General features: G+C 35.6%; 2 protein-coding genes across 4 annotated transcripts; one reads left to right on the forward strand and one right to left on the reverse strand.

Moving 5' to 3' along the window:
• Positions 1-27,523, reverse strand: LOC138334356 (uncharacterized). 3 transcript variants are annotated; one of them, XR_011210116.1, is made up of 3 exons: positions 24,636-27,521; positions 3,666-5,799; positions 1-3,559 (listed from the first exon to the last, which is right to left on the reverse strand). XR_011210116.1 is itself a non-coding variant. In XM_069283015.1 (2 exons), the coding sequence occupies exon 1, from the start codon at positions 27,031-27,033 to the stop codon at positions 24,640-24,642; it is 2,394 nt and encodes a 797-aa protein (XP_069139116.1). In that variant the 5' UTR covers positions 27,034-27,521; the 3' UTR covers positions 1-5,799; positions 24,636-24,639. The 3 variants fall into 3 exon arrangements, 2 of the variants coding, with proteins under 2 accessions (XP_069139116.1, XP_069139117.1); XM_069283015.1 differs by having other exon boundaries at positions 1-5,799; XM_069283016.1 differs by lacking the exons at positions 1-3,559; positions 3,666-5,799 and adding an exon at positions 19,235-19,260 and having other exon boundaries at positions 24,636-27,523.
• LOC138335691 (hepatitis A virus cellular receptor 1-like) lies at positions 23,470-24,183 on the forward strand. The gene has a single exon (XM_069284853.1). It carries the CDS (start codon positions 23,470-23,472, stop codon positions 24,181-24,183), a length of 714 nt encoding a protein of 237 aa, XP_069140954.1.

Raw genomic sequence — 27,523 nt, forward strand, 5'->3', positions numbered from 1 at the left:
TTCCAGAAATGCATATCGTCTATCATGAATGCACAAAGACTAAACAATAGAATTATCATGTGTTCACATGTTAGGATAATAAAACATTAATCATGTGTTAGCTTATCACCTCTTCTCATATGATTCATCAACAAGAGGAATTATAAAATCACACTGTATAAGGACCTCTCTGATTACATGCCTGATGGGTTAACCAATGGGGAGCAAATGAGCTCACATGAAAACAAACATATATGCACTTCATAATCATGTGTTTGCTGGCCGTAAAAGAAAGTTACCAAAAGGGTTTAAAGTCGTAATTTCACAATATAACCAAGTGTTGTGAAACGTATGCACATGAAAAAGTGAATTTCATGACCTCATTGCTCAGAAAATCTCTAAAAATATCTTAAGTCTGGTTGATTTGAGAAAATCATGGACCAAATGAAATACAAACAATGACAATAAAAACCTAGGAAAAAACGGGTGATTTAGTGAGTGAGATTCCATGGGATGTTTTGAAATTCAGAGAGACTCCAGGAGAATCCGAGAGGGTTGACAGGTACAATGAATGTTAGGTTCAACATTTAGCTATCACCACCAACTTGGCTCCAAAATCCTACAACCATCTACGACCTCCCCATGTGACCTTGCCCTTAAGCTTGCTGTCAGTAGAACCGTATACTGTATTTGGCAAATAAATTATTCAAATCACACGTGCAGCGTTCTGCTACAATAGATTTTTACCATACTTTCCAGTAACGAGCTCGAGGTTACTGACTTCTCCATGTACGTATAAAGCATAATTACCTGGTGTTAAGGGGTCTTTTATTGGGTACACTATATAGGTATAAACAGTACAGGTCCGTTATTACTTATGTGTCTGTGTACACACACCTTACAGCGCCTTAAAACGCTAGTGTAGGTTAACACGCCGTCAAAATTGTCAATTGCCAAAATTCTAAATACCGGTATCAAATATAATCTTTGACATTCATCAAACACTGGCTCAGATTCATTGTTATATTTCATGCCCTGAAATGATAACACTACACATTTGTAACCCAGCTGACCTAGCTAGTATTCCAAGGTGTCCTTGATAGAGCAGAGAAAGCTTTCCTTTAAGGACCCCCCTGGTTCTATCATTCCTGTGCCTCTTCTGGAACGATGGCAATATCAATATTCTGTTATGATTTTCCCCTAATCTAATGAATTTAGAATACAATGTTATATAACATGGAACGCTGTTTCAATATGTTAATACTTTGATGTGACAAGACTGCATTCAGTGCTTGTGAGTAAACACATCCTACCTACTATCAATGTTCTTATATCAGCTACATCCTGGTAAGCCATTTCATTAATTGATATATATTGGATGAGAGGGTGAAATGTTTAGATGACGTAGTCAGACTCAATAAGTGAAGGTGATGTGTTTAGGCGTTGTTTGTCACTTAGCACTCTCCTTAAAAGCCACTTTATATTAATAATATACCCTGTAACATCTTCTCTGAAAAATAAAATGGCACCAAAGATAATGATAACCATTAAGACGACATTCGGTCCTTGGAGTGTGCTTATCAACAATATCAAACAACCTACAGCTTTATCGTCTCCAAATTGTTCAGACATTAATTAAAGTTCCACCTAACATATACCAGCAGATCTGCAAAATGCCACCTAACATATACCAGCAGATCTGCAAAGTGCCACCTAACATATACCAGCAGATCTGCAAAGCGCCATCTAACATATACCAGCAGATCTGCAAAATGTCACCTAATATATACCAGTAGATCTGCATTTAAGTAAATACAGGAGAATCTATAGATCCAGTTACAAAGAACAATAGCTTTAAATAGTTACAATGATTGGTATTGACTTTGCACATTTCTGACATTTCTAAAACTGCTTGATCTTTGTTTTTAACTGCAGCAACAACAAGTATCACCAAAGACAAAGACAGAAGTGTATACTGTTTTGATTATATGACACGACTACTATTTCTTCTGATTATTGACAAGCCTTTGTGCCGTATACAGAATTAATTCTTCAGTGCAAAGATTTTGCATCATTTTCATACTTGCCAGAGGATTATAATTATGGTCAGTTACAAGGATCTGGAGAAGTATAGTTCCTATAAAATAGAGAAAGGTTGCTGCAGGTTGTTTATTTTCTATCTCGGGATGTACAGCTTAGTGGAGAACTATTTCAGGTCGTTTCAGGTACATGTGTTACAAATTACCTACTGGCGACACTCATCTGATAGAGCGTCTAGACCCAAATAACACAGAGAGGATACATGTATATTTTAGTAGTGAATAGACTTTACCAACACAGTTCTGATATACACTAGATATCTGGATATTTCATCTATAGAAACCATTTGTGGACATAAATAATACAAAATCATATGTCAGAAGTTACCCATATACCCGTAACATAAACATATAATTGCATGTAATTTATGTGCAAATGTCAATTCATTTTCAGTAAGTATATTTTATATAGTACAGCTGGGTATTTTCAATGGTGAAAAAATTCATAATAATGACTAAAACTGATGAATAATGAAACAAAATAAAAAACATGATACCTATTTTCAATTTACCATAAATCAATTTTCTGATTACATGACAAGATCTTGCGAAATCACAAAAACAAATTAATAATTCTTGCCATAAGGTATCTTGGCTGCAGGTAGAATGACACTTTGCTATTACTAATTCACATAAATTAAACGTACCGTTTCTGGTTCAGTGATCTAACGAGAGTGAAACAAAGGTCGATCTGAGACGAGAATGAAACAAAAGGTCTATCTGAGAAGAGAGTGAAACAAAGGTCGATCTGAGAGTTCTGATGTTACATAACAAGTGTAATGACTTCACTGTAGTAACATTAGAAATTACTAATTAATTAGTAGATATTAATTAACCAGCTGTTGTAAAGAGTAGCTTTATGTCTTCATCACTAGCTGATTGTAACATCTAACTAAAATTGATGGTACTGTATTTGACCTAATAAGCGTCCAGTCTCTATATAAGCGTCTCCAGCTTCTTTTTAATGCCTCACATTCACTTTCATGTAGTCAAACAGGTCTATAAAGACCAATCAAAGGACAAAAAAAACAGTCTTTTATAGCCAGGTGTCTTTATATACAGGGTAAATGGTGTTGAAATTGACCACTTAGGATTGAAAGAAAGTGTCTTATCAAGCAAGTGGTCTTTAAACAGAGGTTGTTTGTAAGGTAGCTTCGTTTTACAGTATCTGGAATATATATTATCATAAAATGTTCACTGAAAACCTTCACATTTTTGGGGTAATTGATTAGAAGTGGTTTTCTGCAAACTTTTGCAAAAGGTTTAAATCTGGCGTCATGAAATATTCCCCTCAATGTTCTGGTTTTTTTTCTGGTTTTTTTTATTGCTCTCAGGACACTTATGGGGTGAAATATGGATGTGCAGTTAGAACAGGAACATTAGGATGTTCTTACAAGGAATGTAAAGTCTTAACAAAAGTTTTTTAAAAATACATCAAATATATACATGGTACATGTATTTTAACAACAAAGTACTGTACTCTTTTAACAAACAAGGTAATCAGCGACCACTATACAAAGAGCAGATAATTCTCTCAGAAGTGTTCTACAACAACCTATATGATTCCAGATTTGTTTAATGTAGGACCAAGTTTTCCTCTGTCAAGTCAAAAGAAAAGTTAAAGTTCATAACAAACTATGATTAATTTCTATAAAACGCTAGGCACACAATAGACGATAGGAATTTAAATATGTCAAAATATTACGCAACGTTGATTATATATTCTGTGTATAGTCAACAGTGATATTATATGATACTTTGTCACACAGCACAAAAATCAGCAATTATAATTATGTAAGTATGAAAAATTCATTGATATATTTACCTCACAATGTGGGGACGTCAGCTACATCAACATTAACAATATCTTTTTTATAAATAGAACAGAAATAAATAATACATGGTACCGGTATACAAAAATATCATTCACATTCAAATCATTTGCAAAAAACATTGCATGAAGCCCCATACAGGTTTTATATGACATAACAAATCTTTAAACCTGTACACAAAGTTAACATTTAAATACTTTTTTACTGGAATGTATTCCAGTTTTACACACAGTTAACATTTAAATACTTTTTTACTGGAATGTATTCCAGTTTTACACACAGTTAACATTTAAATACTTTTTTACTGGAATGAATTCCAGTTTACACTTGATTTAGTGACACGATATCCGTTTGAGCTTGATAACAACATTCGCATACACCATAAAACATAACAATTTTCCATGTTGGTTTTAAAATGGACGGGATCAGGTAAAAATAAATAGATTATTATTAAGTGATCAAACAACACAGAAAAAGAAATTTATCATCAGTTAGTTCTAATGTTTACTACAAAATGTCAGACTTTGTAGTAACGAGGTAGGGATGTTTCTTTGATTTTAGCAATAAGTTTTGAAATAAATTTAATTTGAATACAGTATTCAACCCAATAAACCTCCAGGCAAGGCAGCTTAAAACATTGGAAAAATAAAAGGGTGCTTAATACTAATAGCGGACTAAATTTGGACTAACATTTCACAAAATTATTGTATATCCATTAATTTGCAGAAGATATCAAATAGAGAAACCTAGGCAGTTTTCCTATGATCAAAATTGATGCCACAAAAAGATTTGGGAATGGTGCTTATGAGTGGTCTACTGTATTCAAAATGGACCATCAACATAGTTATACCATCAAAAAAAAATAAAAGAAAATAGTAGCTTTCTATTGTAGATCAGAAAAAATTACATATGATCTAATTCCCTATTCTTAATTCAGTGAATATTTATTAGTGTTATAATCAGATTGATCATTTTTGAGATAACTGTTTTAGTTTTGTATTCTTTATTTCACATATGATTAGAAAATTAAGGTAAAATCAACATAAATAAAATATGGAATTTGAAAAGTTATCTAAATGGAGATCTCAGCATACATACAATTAGTATACACCTAAATAAAAGGCTTAACTACCGGTACAAATGTATGTTAGAGATGAATTACCTGTATGTATACCTCATGACTAATGTTGTATTGTAACATGACCAGAAAACAATACGACTTTTATTACACACAGTCTCGTGTTTACATCCTTCCTACCTTAATATTGATTAATATTGCTACCTTATGATTTAATATGCAATCACAGGAAATCTTAAATCATAGATTATCATGGTGTTGATTTAAGCTAATTAAGTTTTGGCCTATCTGGTGTACATTGTAGATTTTTATATGGTTCCCTAATCTTGTGAATTTCCCATCTGACATCTTGTACAACAAAACAAACCCTATCTGGTGAGATTTGCACAGTAATCCAGCAATTAAAGAAAAGTAACATGAGAAATCATGCAGGAAGATGACTAGGTTGATGATAACGACGACATCAACGACGATGATGCACCAGTATAATTTCAATAATCCAACAATAATCCACTGAGTGAAGGTCACAATCCAAGGTCAACCGTCACATTCAAGGGAGTGGAATAGTGTCGTGTAGAACCCATCAAAGGTCAAGGTCACATCACCATCAATTTAAATGAAAGTCAAGGTAACACACATCTTGTATTTAGTATGGACACTAAATAACACACTGGACTTGATACATTTAAAGTCACACACATCTTGTTTTATATAATCCAATGTTACGGTCACCTGAAGGTTACTGGAAAGTCCAAGGGCAAGGTTAAATATTCAGTCATTCCCAAAATCCTCTCATGCAGTGCACTGTCTTCTGAAAAAAGAAAACAAGAACAAATTATTTAACGGTGCATGTTTCAATAAAATCTAAAATATCAAACACAGAATAAAAAAAACTTGTGGTGTGTGATATTTAAAAACTTTTAAAACTCAAATTAGAATTTTAAAGTGCATTTCTTTTTATCATGTTTTTGTTCATAATCAGGTTTAAAATTTAAAAATTTGATCATACACTTTTTTACAAACATTTTCTGTAAAGAGGTTTTGATCAAAACAATGATACTATTGTACAGCTTTATTATTTTTATACTACCTAGTTATTGTAGTTATTGTAGCCTTTAAAAACTGATATTAAATGCAGTATTCATTCGGTTCATTCATATCAATTTTTATTATCCTTAAATAATCTCCAAACTGTCCTCAACAGTAGTTATATCCAGTACATATCAATATCTCCCAATCTGATTCATAGCCTTATATAACTGGTCTATAAGTATATCTGTATTGTTTATATAAAGTTCTGACCAGTAAATGATATACATCAGTAAGAAAATCACCCTGATTATCATAATTACAAAAAAGACACAAATGTTCTTTATACAGATGATTTTTGAGATATTGGGTACATGCTTTTAATTAGAAACCAGGCCAAAGGATTTTACACATTGTAACAATTAAGTAATCTACAGTAATCATTGTACAGATTTTACGTTATACACAAGTTACCTACTGACACGCAGGATAAGATTGGAATCAACCCATTCAGAAGGTTCAATCACTTTACTGCAATCCAAAACTAAGAGCAGGCTTAATCTGTTTGATATTCATTGATACATCAGCCCAACACAGACAGAGACCCGGGGAGGAGTTCCATTATCATAAAATAAAAACTTTCTTCCATAAAAAGAAATGCTGCAAATGGCAGTTGAATCAAACACTTCATCAATTAGATATACCTTAAGATCTAACAACAGGAATCGGACAGGAGGTAAAGTTTGTACTTCAGGTAACAGTTACACAATAGCCTGTCTGATGTAGTCTACAGGACAAAATTTACTCAATTTAACTTTTAAATAGGAGTAAAAAATATGATATCTAACAACAAAAAGTCATGTGGCCTAGCCGGTCTTGTAACGTTCGACCCTTACATCCCCAGCCCAACCAATCCGGATTGCTTTTCCTGCTAATTTTCTAGCAGTCTACCGTAATTAATGGTACATGCCTATATATATTATATATAGGATATTAATCGAGTGGAGATTTTATCAAACAAGTCTAAGAAGTTTTTTATTGTGAGCCTGGTTCAGAAAAAAATGAAAACTTTTTATAAAATCTCCTATGACATCAACAAAAATTTAAAGATACAATTATCCACATAACTACCTGCCACTATTAAAACCACTCACTATATATAGGAGACCCCCTCCATTTGTTAAAACCACTCACTATATATAGGAGACCCCCTCCATTTGTTAAAACCACACTTTATATAGGAGACCCCCTCCATTTGTTAAAACCACTCACTATATATAGGAGATTTGTTAAAACCACTCCTCCATTTGTTAAAACCACTCACTATATATAGGAGAACCCCCTCCATTTGTTAAAACCACTTTATATATAGGAGACCCCTCCATTTGTTAAAACCACTCACTATATATAGGATCCATTTGTTAAAACCACTCACTATATATAAGGAGACCCCCCTCCATTTGTTAAAACCAGTAACTATAATATAGGAGACCCCTCCATTTGTTAAAAACCATCACTATATATAAAAACCTCACTAAATATTTGAGACCCCCTCCATTTGTTAAAACCACTCACTATATATAGGAGAAACCCCCTCCATAGTAGGAGACCCCCTGTGCCCTATGTATCATTATTATGGCACAACGAAATCGGAGACCCCCTCAATATTGCCGTAATGTCGAACTATTTATGAGAAATGCCGGCCCCGAAAGGATATACAGGAAAAAACCATTTGTTAAACCACTCACTATTTGCATTATTTTAACTGAAAAACCATTCTCATCACTATATGCACCCTTCTGGAGCCCCACTGAGACAGTTGAAAAACTAATTTACTAGTTTTTTGAAAAAGAAGTGTTCATCATAGATAGAATGTCAATATCGATTCGGGTCTATTTGCATTAGTGACGTCACAAATCCACCTTTGAACATTGCCCAAATAAGTCAAAAATGAGGTCTGAATCCAAACCAGACATGCGATGGTCTTAAACGATAGTAGAGATATCAAAGTAGAGAAAATAGAGAGAAAATATATTTCAAAAAAAAAAAAAAAACAACAGTACCACGCGAGGTTCTGCCTCCATGTCCACGTGGCGTGGTGACCTTTAGGGGACCCCCTCCATTTGGCATCAAACCGAAATCTAGATGCAAACTGCTTTCATAGATGGCATTTGTAATAACCTACTATCAAAACTGAGTCAAGTTCGAATCCTGCCGGCCGTCGAAAGGATATAGGAGACCCCCTCCATTTGTTAAAACCACTCACTATATATAGGAGACCCCCTCCATTTGGCCAAAGACACCTATACATGATAATTCTGATTTACAGCTATTAACTCCAGTTTAATAGAGCAATGAATATCTTGATCATGGAAACAACATTACACTGAATTTGAAATAATATAAACCATGTTCTTGTATGTAATCTGAAACCAGGATTAAGCCAGGTGTATGACCCCAACAAACAATATTACCACCCACTAATTCTATAGATGGCCATTTAAAAAAGTGTATTAGATAAACCGGATTTATCTGTGATTTTATTGAAAGTCTGCAGTGTACCTTGGTGTAAGCTTTGAGACATGAATTAACTTTGAGGGTATAAGACTTGTTGAACCCATACAGTTAGTGTATTGATCCTAGATCTACTGCCGACAATGTATAATACATGGTGCCTACAGAAATCATGCTATACATCTATACACCACTAACGATACAGAAATCACACTATACACCTATACACCACTAACGACTTATTTCCATAAGAACCTACTGACTTTTCTAGCTTACAGTGTCATTATTGATTTAAATTTACTTCATTAATGTCTGGAACATACTGATTTAGACTAGATTAAAGAATTCAAAATTGTGAAAAAAGAAATATACTTCTGCAGTACTATAGGCGTCAGTTTTATGATTTATAAATTTGACTTTTTAGTCTATGAAGAGTATTCGGTTCCATCAAACCTGTGAACTTAAAAGAATTTTTTTTTGAAATTTTAGTCATTTTGACTCTGTTTGGTCCCGCCCTTTTGGTCCCCCAGGGGTTCACCGGGGACCGATATGGAGGTTAAAATGCTATATCTCTGGCTTATAATTCTTATTAAGTTTGACTCATTTCCTATGAAAATTGAGCAAATAATGTTCATAAATGTGTTTTTCCTATATAAACTAAAGTAAACTTGACTCCCTCCCCAGGGGGTGACATGAGACCCCAGGGTCATATAATTCACAATTTTTAAGAAACACCTTAACACCTTTCCATCTATAATTATCTGATTCTACCATTTCCAGTTTAGAAGATTTTGGAAGTTTTAGCCTGTTTGACGCTTTTTTTTAAGCCTCGCCCCTCTGCCCCCTGGGGGTCAGCCAGGACCAATGTGGATATGATATCGATATCAAAATGCTATCTCAGGCTAATAATTCTAACCAAGTTTGACTCATTTCCTATGAAAATTGAGCAAAAAATGCTCATGAATGTGTTTTTCCTATATAAACTATAGTAAACTTGACCCCCTCCCCAGGGGGAAACATGAGACCCCAGGGTCATATAATTCACAATTTTTGTAAAGGACCTTAAGACCTTTCTAGCTATAAAGAGTATATATTTCTACCATTTCCAGAATTTAAGAAGAAGAATTTAGAAGTTTTAGCCTATTTGACCCATTTTGACCCCGCCCCTAAGACCCCTGGGGGTCAGTCATAGAAAATTTGTTTATATGATTTTATAGCCATCTCATACTGATGATTCTGACAACATTTGACTCATTTCCTATTACAAATGACCAAATAATGCTTAAAAATGTGTTTCCCTATATAAACTATAGTAAAATTATAAAATCAACCCCCTCCCCAGGGGGAAACGAGAGACCCCAGGGTCATATAATTCACATTTTTTGTAAAGGACCTTAAGACCTTTCTATCTATTTTTGAAGAGTATTTGATTCTATAACATATGTGAGTAGAGAAGCAGATTTTTGAAATTTTGGTCAATTATATCCCTTTTTGCCCCTCCCACAGCCCCCTCTGGGTGGGGACCATATAATTCACAATTTTGATTGGCCTTATGCCTTAAAAGCTTTGTGCAAAATTTCATTAAAATTGCTTCAGCAGTTTTTGAAAATAAGTTGAAAATGTAAATTGTTTACAGACATACGACAGACGACAATGGACAAAAGGCGATTAGAATAGGTCACTTGAGACTTCATCTAAGGTGACCTTAAAAAGTTTGTCAATGATATTTATAATAACAGAATGTCAAGTTACAGCATCACACATGCATTTCTCTGTTTTGCAGCATGACATAGTGATAGTCAAAGGCAGGAGTCATAAGACGACCCGCTTTTGAAAATTAACATTTAATTTATAAATTTATTTTAAATTATTTGGAAATATATATAAGAACATTGAACCTTTAGAAAATAGTGTATTCATGTTATATGAGGGATGGGTGCATGTTAATAAACAAGTTCCCTAAAGAAATTATGTTTATCCATCTGACCTTCACCTGTGGGTGAGAAACAATGACCAGGACATCAGGATCAATGTTTCCTCCTAAACCTCCAATCAACCTCCTGAAGCAATGCCTCAAAAGACTCCAAACAGCACACTCCTCCCCCTTACATTGCACAGGGCAAACAGCACACCTCATCCACTTACATTACACAGGGCAAACAGCACACCCCACCAACTTACATTACACAGGGCAAACAGCACACACCCCACTAACTTACATTACACAGGGCAAACAGCACACCCAACTCATCCACTTACATTACACAGGGCAAACAACACACACCCCACCCACTTACACAACACATGGCAAACAGCACACCCCACCCACTTACATTGTACAGGGCAAACAGCACACCCCACCCACTTACACAACACAGGGCAAACAGCACACCCCTCATCCACTTACATTACACAGGGCAAACAGCACACCCCACCCACTTACATTACACAGGGCAAACAGCACACCCCACCCACTTACATTACACAGGGCAAACAGCACACCCCACTCACTTACATTACACAGGGCAAACAGCACACCCCACTCACTTACATTACACAGGGCAAACAGCACACCCCACCCACTTACATTACACAGGGCAAACAGCACACCTCATTCACTTACATTACACAGGGCAAACAGCACACCCCACCCACTTACATTAACACACAGGCAAACATACATTACATACACAGGGCAAACATCACACCCCATCCACTTACATTACACAGGGCAAACAGCACACCCCACTCACTTACATTACACAGAGCAAACAGCACACCCCATCCACTTACATTACACAGGGCAAACAGCAGCACACCCCACTCACTTACATTACACAGGGCAAACAGCACACCCCACCCACTTTCCTATGAGGGATGATTGCAGGTTAAAAAACATGTTCGCTAAAGAAATTATGTTTATCCATAAACCTGGGATCTGGCCCCGATTTCTCAAAACAAAAGTGCAGACTTAAGTCGAAACTTCAGTTTTAATTTATGACTTAAGTCAGTTTTGGACTTAAGTTTGTTTCCAGAAATCGGGGCCTGGTGTTTCATTTCAACAAATTTTATTGACATGATGTTGCAATCAAAAGGATTGAATAACAGGCAAAGCCAACAGTAGGAATTAACATAAGCTTGTCCCAAGTTCTCGTTTTCAGCAATTTTAGGGGTCTCTTCTCGCTATGATACAAAATACATGGACCCCTACAACCTTCAGAGATCATGGACAAAGATCGAATCAAAGCTGAAATAGGACCATTTATTATTCAACATATGGCATTGTAGTACAATCCATTGATACCTTTCTACTGGAGTCACTAATGGCTTTGTCATGAGAAATAACACGAGAATCATGAATTAATCTCACTCTGCTCATTATATTTATATCCACCTTCCAGTGTTTATCACATTCTTTTGAAGTATATATATCATTCTCTGATTCAAGCACCAATAGGCCTATTGTTACTTTCAAAGTTTCATTTTTGTAGTGTTTCAATGATATCAGCTGATCATGAAAGTGATAATAATCAAATACTTGCATATATCAATATAGGAGTCAAAAATTGTTCAATTTTTCATATGTATCGCCATACAGGTTATTTATCACACTATCATTTTGTCCCTTATGTGTCTGTTTGGGTGAATTGGTAATGGAGGCTCGAGATCTGGTCCTATAGATAATTCATCTTTTACATTTAGTCAAGTTTCCTCACAATCTTACTCCATTGGACATCTATAATGAAAATTTCCCATTTATCTCTGACAATATATCAATATATCTATATTCACTCAGCCATGTCCATTGAACTCTTGCTCCGCTAAACAATTATAAACCATGGAATTCTCTCTGAAATTTATATTGAACACCTAGTGACTGTCGGCTGAGTAATTCTCTCTGACTTTCATCGAAGTCTTAACACTCCATTGAGCTCCTGAGGAATGTTTTTCTGTCATCTGATTGACCATCACTGTTGGATCAATGTACAAATAAACCATATACCTATGTGTGTAGTATTCTCAATCTAATTATAAAACCTCTACACCAGATCTACATCGGTCATCAGTTCGCTGACCCCAATATACAGCTACAGAGCTCTAATTATCACTTTGATCTCTCCACTATAACACTGTTTATGCTAATGATTATGGTTTTTTTTAGTTCTAATATCATGAGTAAATACATATACCACTTCCATTTGTTTCTGCTGATTCAGCAATATTCATAGAACAAACACCCAGTGATATCATTCAACATCCCAATATTTGTACCAGGTATTTATTCTGCAACTGCCCCACACCGATAGCTACAGCCGAATAAACTTTACTGTGCTTAATATCCCTCAATACAAATGCGACTACTATTCAGGTGAATTTGTCCCAGATATAGTTCTGACAGAATTTTTTCTAATGTGACCCCAAACTCTAACCTTCCAGTAATTATAACGTCATTGCAAAAAAAACCATCATCTTTATGATATCAAAACCTCCATATTGTGGCATACATAATAAGGAATGTATCTTTTTCTTGGCTGATGACAAAGGTATCAGGTATGTATTTCAAATAACTCTTTGTTGGAATATGACTGATGTTTGAGTATTTCCCTGTCAGATTTTCAGAGATAATTACACACTGTATTCTTAAAAACAGGTTTACTGGAACTGTATACAAAGGCGCTTATATATATACATTTCTCACATCAGTAAAAAAAATTACATTTCCGTTTTAGTGAATCTTTTCCTGGGCAACAAATTAAAGCATAATCTCATATCACTTCAAGGAAAACAAAATACCAGACAATTTGCTTTGTTTTGAAATGTGTCATCTTCAAGGAAAACAAAATACCAGACAATTTGCTTTTGTTTTGAAATATGACATCTTCAAGGAAAACAAAATACCAGACAATTTGCTTTTGTTTTGAAATATGACATGTTCAAGGAACACAAAATACAGACAATTTGCTTTTGTTTTGAAATATGACATCTTCAAGGAAAACAAAATACCAGACAATTTGCTTTTGTTTTGAATATGTCATCTTCAAGGAAAACAAAATACCAGACAATTTGCTTTTGTTTTGAAATATGACATCTTCAAGAAAACAAAATAAAGAAAATTTGATTTTGTTTTGAATATGTCATCTTCAAGGAAAACAAAATACCAGACAATTTGCTTTTGTTTTGAATATGTCGTTTTCAAGGAAAACAAAATACCAGACCATTTGCTTTTGTTTTGAATATGTTGTTTTCAAGGAAAACAAAATACCAGACCATTTGCTTTTGTTTTGAATATGTCGTTTTCAAGGAAAACAAAATACCAGACCATTTGCTTTTGTTTTGAATATGTCGTTTTCAAGGAAAACAAAATACCAGACAATTTGCTTTGTTTTGAAATACATGTATGCAATCTTCAAACAAATGGTTGCAGGATAAATAACACAAAACACGGTTAACATTATACATTCAGGTTCCTATTGGTGCTGGACACAGAAAGCCAACATGACTCTGCAAATTAAACCTGACGTCATCTCTGTTTTTCTTAAAGTCTCGCAACAAAATTAACCATTGATTGGTAAGCAAAGTTAATATCTAGATAATGGCCAATAATGATCTATGGGTTTGACTGATCAGAAGTATTTGACCTGATAGAGGTTCTAGATGGAAAACTGGATGTATTGAAAATGTGCACACTGTACATATGCATCAGGCAATACTACATCTATGTACTCATTGTACTGTGGCCTGTTAGAGGTCTGACATGTATATATATATATAATACCATGTTTGTATGAATAATTGATGTGTGTTGGTGTGGATGGTATTTAGACTTCGTTAACTCAGTCTACCTGTCCACAATAATTAGCTGTTTACTGAAGATAATCAGTATTCCGATCTTCAGAGCCAAGCCTTACCGCAGGGCATATTATATATGGTACTGCTAGAGAGCCTGCTTTGTGCAAGAGGAAGCTAGTTAACTTTCAATACCATTAGATAAAAATATAAAATCTATAAATCTACAGCAAAGGTTTGAATAGAAACGTTTTAAAATATATTACGGTATCCTATACTATATATAGTAATTGTTTAAATAGTAAAAAGAAAAAAAAATATGGTTTTCTCTTTGATACTGCCAGTAATTGATAGAAAGAATGTTTGTGCAGTCTATTTCTCATTCTAAACAGTGATAAGCCTAGAATGATTTTACTTACAAATTATTTCATAGTAAACATCATTACCAGTCAAAAAGTCTAAAAGTCTTCAAAGCATATTTCTCATTCTAAACAGTGATAAGCCTAGAATGATTTTACTTACAAATTATTTCATAGTAAACATCATTACCAGTCAAAAAGTCTAAAAGTCTTCAAAGCTACAACATTGCAACCATTATAGTCCATATACACTTTGTCATTAAGTGTTCAATTTTACTTTAATATTTGCTGGTATTCATGTTCACACAAATTCGCTTTATCTCGAAAACAGTGAAATTAAATCCTAATGAAAGCAACTGCACAGTACTGAAACCATTGGCTCAATGTAAAGTGAGGCTGAGTCAGACTTGGAAGCTTTTCAATGAACTGTTATGGGAGTTGCCTTACAAATCTATATAGGAAACTTCATCAAAATACCCAGAAACGCTTAATATGGCCACCTATAGCTGCACCTATTGTCAAAAAACTTGAACAATGTACCTTGTAATGGGATGCACATAGCGTTCACTTCTGCAAATTTCATCAACTATCTTTTCATGCATAGTGATGCGTGGATAGAGGTAGGTTAATGCATAGAAAGAGGAAATTCAAAGAATACCAATCATAAGTAATTTACATTACAGATCAATAAAGCATTGTCAGTAGTATTTGAGTACTCGAGGGCCACATCACGGTGAACATATGTCTATATCTGTTACACTTGGAAGTGTACGACTCGAGTACTGAGGGCCACGTCAGTGTGAACTCGAGTACTGAGGGCCACATCAGTGTGAACTTGAGTACTGAGGGCCACGGCAGTACGACTCGAGTTCTTGAGGACCACGTCAATGTGAATGTGACTCTGTACAGCTATTACACTTGGAAGTGTACAACTTGAGTGCTGAGGACCACGTCAGTGTGAACTCGAGTGCTGAGAGCCACATCAGTACGACTCCAGTATTGAGGGCCACGTCAATGTGAACGCGACTCTATACAGCTATTACACTTAGAAGTGTACAACTTGAGTACAGAGGGCCACGTCAGTGTGAACTCGAGTACTGAGGGCCATGTCAGTGTGAACTAGAGTACTGAGGGCGACGTTTGTATGAACTTGAGTACTGAGGGCCACGTTTGCATGAACTCGAGTACTGAGGGCCAATTTTGTCAGTGCGAACTTGAGTGCTGAGGGCCACGTCAGTGTGAACTTGAGTACTCACTTACAGAGAGCCACATCAGTGTGAAATCGAGTACTGAGGGCCACGTCAGAGTGAACTCGAGTACTGAGGGCCACATCTGTATGAACTCGAGTACTGATGGCCACGTCTGTATGAACTCGAGAACTGAGGGCCACGTCTGTATGAACTCGAGTACTGATCAGGGCCAAATCTGTGTGAACGTGTGTCTATCACACTTGGAATGGTATGTCAATTGTTTTATGGGTTACTGGGTAATATCAGTATAAGGGCTATCCAGTTCCACCAAATAATGGTAGCAAAAAGTTACAATCATGGAACTTATCACCAAATTTTCAAAAAGTTCATATTTGTATGCTGCAGCTATGTATTGCATTGAAAAATTAAGATCTAAAATTGGCCATGAGTCAATGCTAAAAATAAACCAAAACGAGATACATAACATGGCCACTGTGAGTGGGATGAGATTTTCCTGGAACTAAATAGCAATTAATATTTTACACAGAATTTAGGCAAAAGCTGGCATACTCTTCCAGAAAAAAATACCCATGACCTACAGTAACTCATGGGCCTTAAGCATAAAACGAGCCCAACCAAGTGTATGGCTATAACCTCTCCTAAAAATTAATTTTATATCTTACTGCACAGAAAGACTAAAGTTGGTTGAGGCCCCTTCAAGAAAAGACCAAGATTCAGAATAAAATATCCTCCCAAAAAATATAAATGCATTTATAAGCTCTGCATACCCATATTGCTGCAATATCAATATAGCATCAGCTGACTTTTAATGAATTGCTATTGTATCAAATTAAGGAATAAGTTCAAAGGTCACAGGTGTATCTATAAAGGTGGCGTTAATTCAATGGAGAAGTTCAAGAGAGTACAGAAATCAGGTACAAAGGACTGCAACATTTGTTGATACAGTAAGAAAATTAATCTACAGGTAAAGATTGGATTTCCCTCTGATCCTACAGCGTGTCATCATCCTACAGACACACTGCATGGCTCCAAGAGGCAAAGTTAAAACTGCTAATCTGCCTGTCACTTTCCAAAAATATAATGGTCCTCGCCCCTATATAATAGCATGGCTGATACAGTATTGGCGAGTTAAGCATTAACAAATATTTGTCAAACTTTAGCAGGATGGTGTAACAAGGAAGCATTAACATCCTTGTAAAACATTTTCACAACATATAATACCTTTTGCTAATTTACTTTCATGTTGTATGTATAACATACATTTTCCTGACCTTCTAACGCTAAGCCGAGCCAATTAAATCTACTACACACCTACACCATATTGACCTTGTGTTTACAAACCATGATGGCAAAGTGCCCAACTTAACACAACCGGCCTAATACCTGGCAATATTAGACTGATCCGTTAGGCTAAAAATGCCAGCCACATCCACTTATAAAGTCTATTCAAACGTAAGAGGATCATAATTAAATTGATCAAATTTATGAACTACTGTATTCCTGAGATATAGCTTGAGCCAAAACACTGATGAATCTTAACTGGGTCTCTGCCAATTTTATGTAGGTCATAAATCTACAGGTCCATTGTATGTTCACATGCATGTATCAGTAATTAAGATCAATCTTATATATATGTAATAATCAACACTCACAGTATACACACATTAAACACTGGAAATTTTAAATCATCTTCTTTTAAACTTTTTTTTCTTTTGTAAATAATTCGTAGCATCACACTTGTTTTGAACTATAGTTAGCTATACAGTAAAACATGTTTATAACGAACATGATTACAAAGAATTCATGCATGGTAATTTCCATTCCCCGTCAAGGTTCCTATAAGGGGTACTTACAATATCTATATAACAAACTTTGCTTATAGTGAAGGGATTTTGTTGGTCCCCAGAGGTTCCTGATAACCATGTTTTACTGTACTTTATTTTGAAAAGCACTTTTTATTTAATTTAAGACATCTATTTATGTATCTGAAATTTGTTCTGATAATTCTTGAGTTTTAATTTCATTCACATTTTGATAAACCTTAATTTGTGAGCATAGCCTAATGTTACTTAAAAGTATACATGGTGAATATGATATAATCTGCACAATATACGTCTACACCTTCTAAAAAATTTAAACATATACCTATACAATAATATTCAGAACTATTTAGTTAGGGGCGCCACATAATTTAGGCATATACTTTGCATTGCCATTTATGTTTTCAAATCTATAAATTAACATATTCAGTGTCCCTAAAAACCCCTGTATACTAATTTTTATAGAAATCCAACAATTTTTCTTAATTTTGACACCATTAGGGGTCATGGCGGCCATCTTGCATTTCTGGAGGAAATTCAAATCTCTATTACATATTTAGATCTACATACTAACAGCTAAGAATGTACATGTATACTCTGTGAACCTAAAGTGTCCATTTCAATTTTGAGAAAATTGTGACATGCAGTCAGACAGATAAACGGAAGTAAAGACAGATGGATACAGTGATCACTACTATTAGGACTCCCTGTAATTCCAATGGAGGCAGGGCAATGGCCCCTGGTTAAAATCATGAACATGGCCTTGTCAAACCTGAATTCATGAGTACTTTGGCCTATGCATTATGGGTATAATACATACCGGTACTATGTAATGTCAACCCTAACTTTGTCTTTGTGAAGTATTACAATCAACAGACGAGCAGTACCTTTACATTTAGGCAGTAAATAGTCAGTGTCACTGTATTGTACTTATACATGCATATATTCATGTCTCCCACGTCACAGTATTGTCGTGGACAAATATTTGAGTTGACTATTCAGTAATTTGTACACGTTATCCATATTATACTGTTTATAGTCTATAAATTACACCTCCAAGGACATACCATTCCTTTACCACAGAGCTTTAAACTGTTACAACTGTAGCAGGTTCTAACTTTAGTCAGTTGACTGTATAGGTTGTCATTAACATTGATTGCGCTACTGGAAATTTACCATTAAGCTCAAAGTAAGAGCGGTGGATCAGTAAAACTAGGGGTCATGGGTTAGATCCAGGACCATAGCTGCACACAGTATTCTCACCCTGTCACATAGAGGAAGTAATGATCATGCAGGCTTCCTTAGACAGAGAACCTGAGAGAGGCATGTTTAGAATGTCAAGCGTTCACTTCTAGTCACATTTTCTTGAAGCAGACTGTGTCGACTACAAACTTAAAAGTCACCTAGTTATGAGTTAAAACTTTTGACTTAACTTCATTTTTTAATGAAATTTGTCTTGGTTAATAATATGAGCCAGACCAGAGAATTTTTTGCACATACTATTTTGATCTTAGCTTGTTATCAAACATTTTTATCTTCCAACAGGAATATTCTAAAATAAAAGATATATATATTTACTACATGATTATTTTTTTATCATATTATGAATATGCATACATCTAACAAAGAATAAAGATACAAATAAACACAATACACAGAAAAAATCAACACAACCAGACAACTTCCCGGGAACCTAATCTCATCAGAGTTACTGAGTTAATTTTAATTGACCCCTTTTGACCTGGGATCTCCTCTTACTGTTGACAGACATATACCACCTACTTTATAAGTGCGTTGTATGTTCGGGGGCAAACACATTAGAAAGACTTACTGCTGCATGGGGAGTAAGTGTAGCAGGCCTTCATTGTACATTATGATTCTGTGACATTCTCACTTCACACTAAGGCCCCCCCCCCCTTGATTTTCTTTATGGTATTTTTATCGCTGACCAGTAAGTCAGAGGTCATGGGTTTGATCCCGGCTCTCAATCCTGTTATACACACTCTACTATGTAAATTGTGTCACATACTATCTTGCCCTTCAAACCAAATATGTCTGTTATGCAATCTAAGACACAACAATGAACCAAAACTTAAATCAAAATTTTATGTAAAATTGTTTGCAAAATGGCAAGCAATTTCATGTTGGTAAGTGGCTATGCCAAAAGATGTACTTGGGTATATGTCAAAAAAAAAAAAAAAAAAAAAACCTTCTTTTTCTAAACCTCCATCTGCTTTGGTCACATGTGCACATGTGGCCAATTTGGAACATCTAAATTTGAGGTTTAAATATTTACTAGTCTCTCTGTGCACATAAAAAGAGTCCTAATTGGGTGAGAATACCCTGGCCTAGTGTACATAACAAATCTTTGTTTTTAAATTTGACTGTCATCAAAACAAATATTTGAGATTGTGATTGAAGTATACCACTCCATCTACATGTATAGTGATATATCACAGAAGTGATTTAAGACCCCTCACAGCTTACATCTGGGTCATCAACATTTTAAAGTCATGATATAATGCTCTATTTGAGCTAATTATAAAAAAAACCTAATTATAAAATATATCGGTTGTGTGATGTAAAAAATGATTTACGTAGATGTGGTTTCAAAAATATTTGGATTGCTCAGAGTAAAAATAATGAAAAACACTTTTTGGAATTGTATTCACAGCGCTTGCCGCTTGCATAATTTATTTATTCAGGAATTGCGTTACGCATTTGTTATTTCTTCAAAATGTAAAATTTACAAACATCTTGTTGATAACTTAGAAATTTAATTTTATTTAAAGAAATTTTTGAATTCTAAAACGAAACAAATATTGAGTAAAAATTGCATACAAGCTCACTCTCTATATATTGAATCAGGGCATTATATAGCATTAAAATTACCACAAACATCCAAGTGTATATAAATTAATTATGTTATTCTCATCTAAAAATGTAAAGAGCTTAAATTTGCTGGAAAATATTTAATCCGGGCAACAGAAAAAAAAAAGAAAATTCCATTAGTCTGCAGTAGTATAGCATATACTCATATATTTTTTGTTTAATTTGTTATGAAGTGTAAAGGAATTATATCCTCCTCCATTTTGAAACATAACAATGATCATTGTATTATGTATTTAGGTATATGTATACCGGTATATTTGGTAAATAAAAAAACTTGAAAAACTTGAATTTTGAACATTGTATAAATTATATATCATATTAGTTGTAATTAGGGCCCCCTCCCCCTATAAGCACCCCACCATATTTCATGAACTTGCAAGTCTTTCACATGTGAAACACAATGTAAAAATGCACCACAACTGTCAAATTAGCAAAGAATTAAAATATGGCTTTAATACTTTTTATAGTTTTAATTTGTTCACAACTTAAATTTAAGTTCCCTGATAAGCATCTCTTTTTTTATAATTTTTATACATCTTGGTTGTTACAATTAATACAAATATGGTTACCTGATTTCCAATAAATGTAAAATAAATATAGGTTTCGGTGTTTATAAAGGTGATTTTTTGCATGTGCTTAAACTAAAATGTTTCATCATGTAGGCCAACAGAAGTGTACTTATGAAAGTTCTAATCAGCCCCATGAACAGAGTAACAGACAGGGATTTTATTTAAAGAACTGCATAAATGTGTTCCATATCCTTGAACGTTGCATGAGTTAAAAGTCTTTAATTGACAGTCATTTAAAAAGCTGGATCTCTGTAACACGTACATCTGTGCCTGATTGATGTGTTTATAGGTATAAGGAATTAAACCACCGAGCTCATACAATAACAAATGTATGTGTATCTCAGTCAATTCCTCACCTACATGTTTATCAAAATATAAATCAGTTTCCTTAATGTTTACAAAACAATTTAAAGGTACATCAATTAGAATTCTGGATAAGAGGACACATTTATAATGATGGTGATATACGTATCAAATATATGACGAGTACCTTTAGGTAAAGAACATTTATTTTCTATATTTCTTGGAAAGGGGTTAATTCAATCAGTTCTGAAGTTTAGACTAGCTGGCTGAGTAGTCATGTTTATGATATAGCTATCAGCTACTGCCAATAAAACCTGTCACAAAATCACTCTTGACAATTAAACCAAACAAATTTTAATAAATACTTAATTATCACCACATTCCGTTAATTTTCATAATGAGAGTCGTTTTATAATGTTTCTAGTTGACTATCACTGCAGCAAACTGTAAAACAGCTAAATTAATCTTTATTATTTATATTATTACACAGAAAACCTTGCTTGGTGTTGAAAGCTAAGCCATCAATACAAATTGTCTGATGTTAAAATGATTGAAGAAACTTTCAATTCTTACTTTGGAAATGTACTGAACTATTAAAAAAATCAACTTGCAAAAAAGCACTTTTGTGAGTATTTTGACATTTGTTTAACTTTTACAGTTGTGCCAGTAATTTCAGAAATAAACTTTAAACTCGGAAAATCTACAAATAGAAATTAAATCCAAGACTGATCAAAGACTCGAAAGTAGTGTTAGACTAATTTAACCTTTTGAAGTATGGTATTGTACTGTATACCTACGCAAGCTATTCAATAATCTATAGTTTACGTAATTACACGCGAAATAGCTCAAAACTATGTCCACATTGTTGCCCACCTAGAACACTTTAATGTTTGATTATCAAACCTAAAGAAATGATCGATTCTACCCTTGAATGAATTATGAAACGTTACAGAAAACCCTATGGCGTAGCTAAGTCGTAGAGTCTACATACTATTGTGTATATATAGACTTGGGAACTACATAAATGTATGACATACAAGTTGGGGCAGAGTGGTTCTAACTTTCTAGTTTCAAATCGGTTACTAGGTGCTGACTATAGGCCAGAGGTTTTTCTCTAAGTTAGCTGCCTTCCTCCTTGAATTCTCTTAATTCCCACTCTCGGAAACCTAGTCTAAACTCCACTATGCTCTGTTGACACCGTAGTCTGATTAACCCGGATAGGTAACAGACAATGATCTGACAATTCCATTAACCTGGGTGAGAGGCAATGATTGGACAATTCTATTAACCTCGGTGACAGACAATGATTGGACAATGCCATTAACCTGGGTGACAGACACTGATTGGACAATTCCATTAACCTGGGTGAGAGGCAATGATTGGACAATTCCGTTAACCTCGGTGACAGACACTGATTGGACAATGCCATTAACCTGGGTGACAGACAATGATTGGACAATTCCATTAACCTGGGTGACAGACAATGATAGGACAATTCCATTAACCTGGGGGACAGACAATGATTGGACAATTCCGTTAACCTCGGTGACAGACAATGATTGGACAATGCCATTAACCTGGGTGACAGACACTGATTGGACAATTCCATTAACCTGGGTGACAGACAATGATTGGACAATTCCATTAACCTGGGTGACAGACAATGATTGGACAATTCCATTAACCTGGGTGACAGACAATGATTGGACAATTCCGTTAACCTCGGTGACAGACAATGATTGGACAATGCCATTAACCTGGGTGACAGACAATGATTGGACAATGCCATTAACCTGGGTGACAGACAATGATTGGACAATTCCATTAACCTGGGTGACAGACAATGATTGGACAATTCCATTAACCTGGGTGACAGACAATGATGGACAATTCCATTAACCTGGGTGACAGACAATGATTGGACAATTCCATTAACCTGGGTGACAGACACTGATTGGACAATTCCATTAACCTGGGTGACAGACAATGATTGGACAATGCCATTAACCTGGGTGACAGACACTGATTGGACAATTCCATTAACCTGGGTGACAGACAATGATTGGACAATTCCATTAACCTGGGTGACAGACACTGATTGGACAATGCCATTAACCTGGGTGACAGACAATGATTGGACAATTCCATTAACCTGGGTGACAGACAATGATTGGACAATTCCATTAACCTGGGTGACAGACACTGATTGGACAATTCCATTAACCTGGGTGACAGACAATGATTGGACAATGCCATTAACCTGGGTGACAGACAATGATTGGACAATTCCATTAACCTGGGTGACAGACAATGATTGGACAATTCCATTAACCTGGGTGACAGACAATGATTGGACAATTCCATTAACCTGGGTGACAGACAATGATTGGACAATTCCGTTAACCTGGGTGACAGACAATGATTGGACAATGCCATTAACCTGGGTGACAGACAATGATTGGACAATGCCATTAACCTGGGTGACAGACAATGATTGGACAATGCCATTAACCTGGGTGACAGACACTGATTGGACAATTCCATTAACCTGGGTGACAGACACTGATTGGACAATTCCATTAACCTGGGTGACAGACAATGATTGGACAATTCCATTAACCTGGGTGACAGACACTGATTGGACAATTCCGTTAACCTCGGTGACAGACACTGATTGGACAATTCCGTTAACCTGGGTGACAAACAAATGATTGGACAATTCCATTAACCTGGGTGACAGACAATGATTGGACAATGCCATTAACCTGGGTGACAGACAATGATTGGACAATGCCATTAACCTGGGTGACAGACAATGATTGGACAATGCCATTAACCTGGGTGACAGACAATGATTGGACAATTCCATTAACTTGGTTAACAGACAATGACCTTTATCAAAAATATGATAAAAAGAACAAATCCAAATCTTTGTACTCTTGAAATGATTTTGGTTATAACTTCCTGTTTTTCCTACTGATCATATTTGTCAACATGTAATGAGTTGGAAGATACAAAAGAGAAGCCATCACCTATGTCTTTAGTTGTAGTATATTTCAGGGGGTAATGTTTGCTATTGACAGTGGTATGAATATCTGAAACACTTAAGATAAATGCTGTTAATTTAAATGGTGAGAAATAGAATCTTAAACACTTGACTCACCTGATTAGTTGCCATCAGTGGAGGAAGTGAAGTCCTTGGACAGATCAACCAGCTTACAGGCACTAGGGGTGGTCACTTCTATCACAGGAGAGGAATAGCCATCTGACACGCCACACATAGAATCCTTCAGACATTTCAGTTCAGCTGAACTCCCAGAATCCAGTAAAGAAGTTTGGCTTTGACTATCTGAATTTCTCTGTCTTGCTTTATTTTTGGTCTTTCTGTCATGTTTCACTTCATAAACAGTTGCTTTTTGTGATTCACCACCACCAGAATTGTTGTTTGGAGGAGCGTCCGCTGACTCAGCAGTTTCTGTCTCCGTCATCCTCTGATAAAGAGGCTGATGAGAGCTCTGTAATGGAGCAAGTCGAGGAGGCGGTCGCGGCGGACTTAAATCTTCACCTCTATTCCGTAAGATACCTGTATAATTAGAACCCTTTCCTTGCTTTTTGTGTTTCTTTTTTCTCTTGCTTGGTGTTGCTGGTGTCGGACTGGGTTTATCTGCTCGATCATCACAAGGCTGATTTGAAACTTTAGAACTGATCACATTAGTGTTCAAAGCACTACCAGAAACAGCACCATCTTTTTCATCCGATATCTGATCTCTCTCAGAACTACTCTCTCTGGCTTGACCACTACTTTGGTCAGTCTGTCCCTGACCATTATTGCACCTTTCAGTATCAGCCATGTCTACCATATAGGCCTGGTTTTCACACCCCTCTCTTTGAGCAAATATTTCTTGTTTTGGAAGTGGATTGTCATCACAAATTGAGCAAGTGTCTTTTTTGTTCTGTTGACCTACCGCTACAGAGCTTTGTCGAGATGTATTACATAATGCAGGATGTGTCCTCTCTGATTCACCTCCTGGGCAGGATACACTCCGGTCATACATTAAGTTAGGGTTGGAGTTATGGCCCACACTTTTATTCATACTACTGATGTCCAGTCCTGAATCAGCAGCCGAAGTGACTGTTACAGAGGTCTGAAGGTCTGAGGACTGACCTTTTGACCGCACCTCTGGTTGGGAGTTAGATCTGTGTTGTAAAGAAGAATGAGATTGATTTTTTAAATTTTTTGCAGACACTGGATTGGACACAGAAAACGGATCCAGCTCATTACTCGAGTCGTAATCGCTAGTGTCTTCTCCGAATTGTTGTAACTTGTCCTGAGATCCTAACACGTCACACTTCTTACCGACCGTGCCATGGTCATCAACAATGACCTCGGATTCTGATGTCTGAATATGGACACCCTTAGCCGTAGCAAATAACACTGGGACTTGGAATCCAGAATTGTGAATGAATGCCTCCTTCATTTTCTCTTCTTTTACTTTCTTTTCCCCTGATTCTAATTTCTCAATTTTATCCTGACTGTCTAAACTTAATTTATTATGCTCATTTGCAACATCATTCACCGAGTTCTTTTTCTTACAAAATAAAACATCTTTAAAATTTAACCAAAATTCTTTTTTATAACAAAGAGAAAAAAGTGGAAGAATAAAAACATTACAATATTTTAACCAAAGTAACAAAAAGTACACAATAGATGAATGTGATAATTTTAAACCAGAGTCTAAATTCATGTCACTATATTTGTATAAATAAATAAAAATGGCAACGACAAATGGTGCAACGAATAACAACCAGCTTGTTAAAATAATACCCGAAAATTTCACTCCAGCAAACTCTTTATAGAATTTGGGCTCATCAATATCTGTAGAATACTGATGTCGTGTCATTTGTGCCTGGACAGAGGACTTCTCTGTGAAGGCATTTTTCATTGTGACGATGAATAATATCACAGTTACAGCCACAGGGACGACGAGACAGCACACAGATAGGGTTCCAATATAAACAGCTGAGGAATCTTTGGACACAAGACAGGAATTAATGTCCGAATATACACTGACAGGTACCAGACCGGTTGCCAGGGGAACGCTGAATGCTGCAGAATGAATCCATGTGTAACAGACCATGATGGCAATGCGCTTTGGTCGCTGTATGATGTCAATTTTTTCGGTATTTTTCATTGCAGCCATTCTTTCCACCACCATAAATGTTATGCCCAGAATAGATTCTATCCATACAACACTGATGAAGAAGGCATTTACTCTGCAGACGGTACTGATGCCCTTCAACGTGTCCGCAGACATGACTGACGTCAGGTTGAATGTCATGTTCAGAAGACATTCTAAGATGTTGACGACAGCAAGATTTATTGACAGTAAATGAAAGGCAGAAGTCCGAAGTTTTTTGGAAGAAAGTATACTAACAACGATCAGCCCGTTCCCTATAGTACCGGCCAAAATGAACAGGACAAGAAAGGTACCAGTAGACGCAGCATACTGAATATCAGAGGAATTCGATGAGGATTTCTCAGACAAATTAGAAGATGCCATCGCTCTAATCCCTGATAATCGATTTCATTAGCAGAAGTGGTGATCCGCACAACATCGAATGACTACAGTACCGTACACAATCGATCGACACAATTCTACCTGTGTATTTTCCTGGTGGTTTTTCAACAAGAAGTAATCCGTATTTATTCCATTTTGTGGATACATGGTGATCCGTCTGATGTTGAAATATATTCTCCGATAGCAGTTTATCAATCACCAGTTAAGTCGGAGACATGTCAAATCGTGCGTTTACCTGGCTAACACTACACCTGAGCGCTCCTTGACATTTACCTGTCACTTCACAGGAAATAATGTTATTGCTGCCATCTAGCGGATAGCGTAGAAACTATATTGTAGGATGATAGGTTCGATGCACAGCGAGAGAGGGTTATTATTATTTCACTTTTATTTTATTTTATTCATTTTTTTTAATTTTCCCGTTTTTTGATATGTGAGATATAGTTCGAATTAAAATGAAAGTTAGGTTTAA

Source organism: Argopecten irradians, chromosome 11 (genome assembly GCF_041381155.1).
Source record: "Argopecten irradians isolate NY chromosome 11, Ai_NY, whole genome shotgun sequence".
NCBI classification, from domain to species: domain Eukaryota; kingdom Metazoa; phylum Mollusca; class Bivalvia; order Pectinida; family Pectinidae; genus Argopecten; species Argopecten irradians.

Excerpts from the sequence above, each read along its gene's own strand:
- LOC138335691 (XM_069284853.1), top strand. The coding sequence starts at position 23,470 with ATGCCATTAACCTGGGTGACAGACACTGATTGGACAATTCCATTAACC.
- LOC138334356 (XM_069283015.1), bottom strand. The coding sequence starts at position 27,033 with ATGGCATCTTCTAATTTGTCTGAGAAATCCTCATCGAATTCCTCTGAT.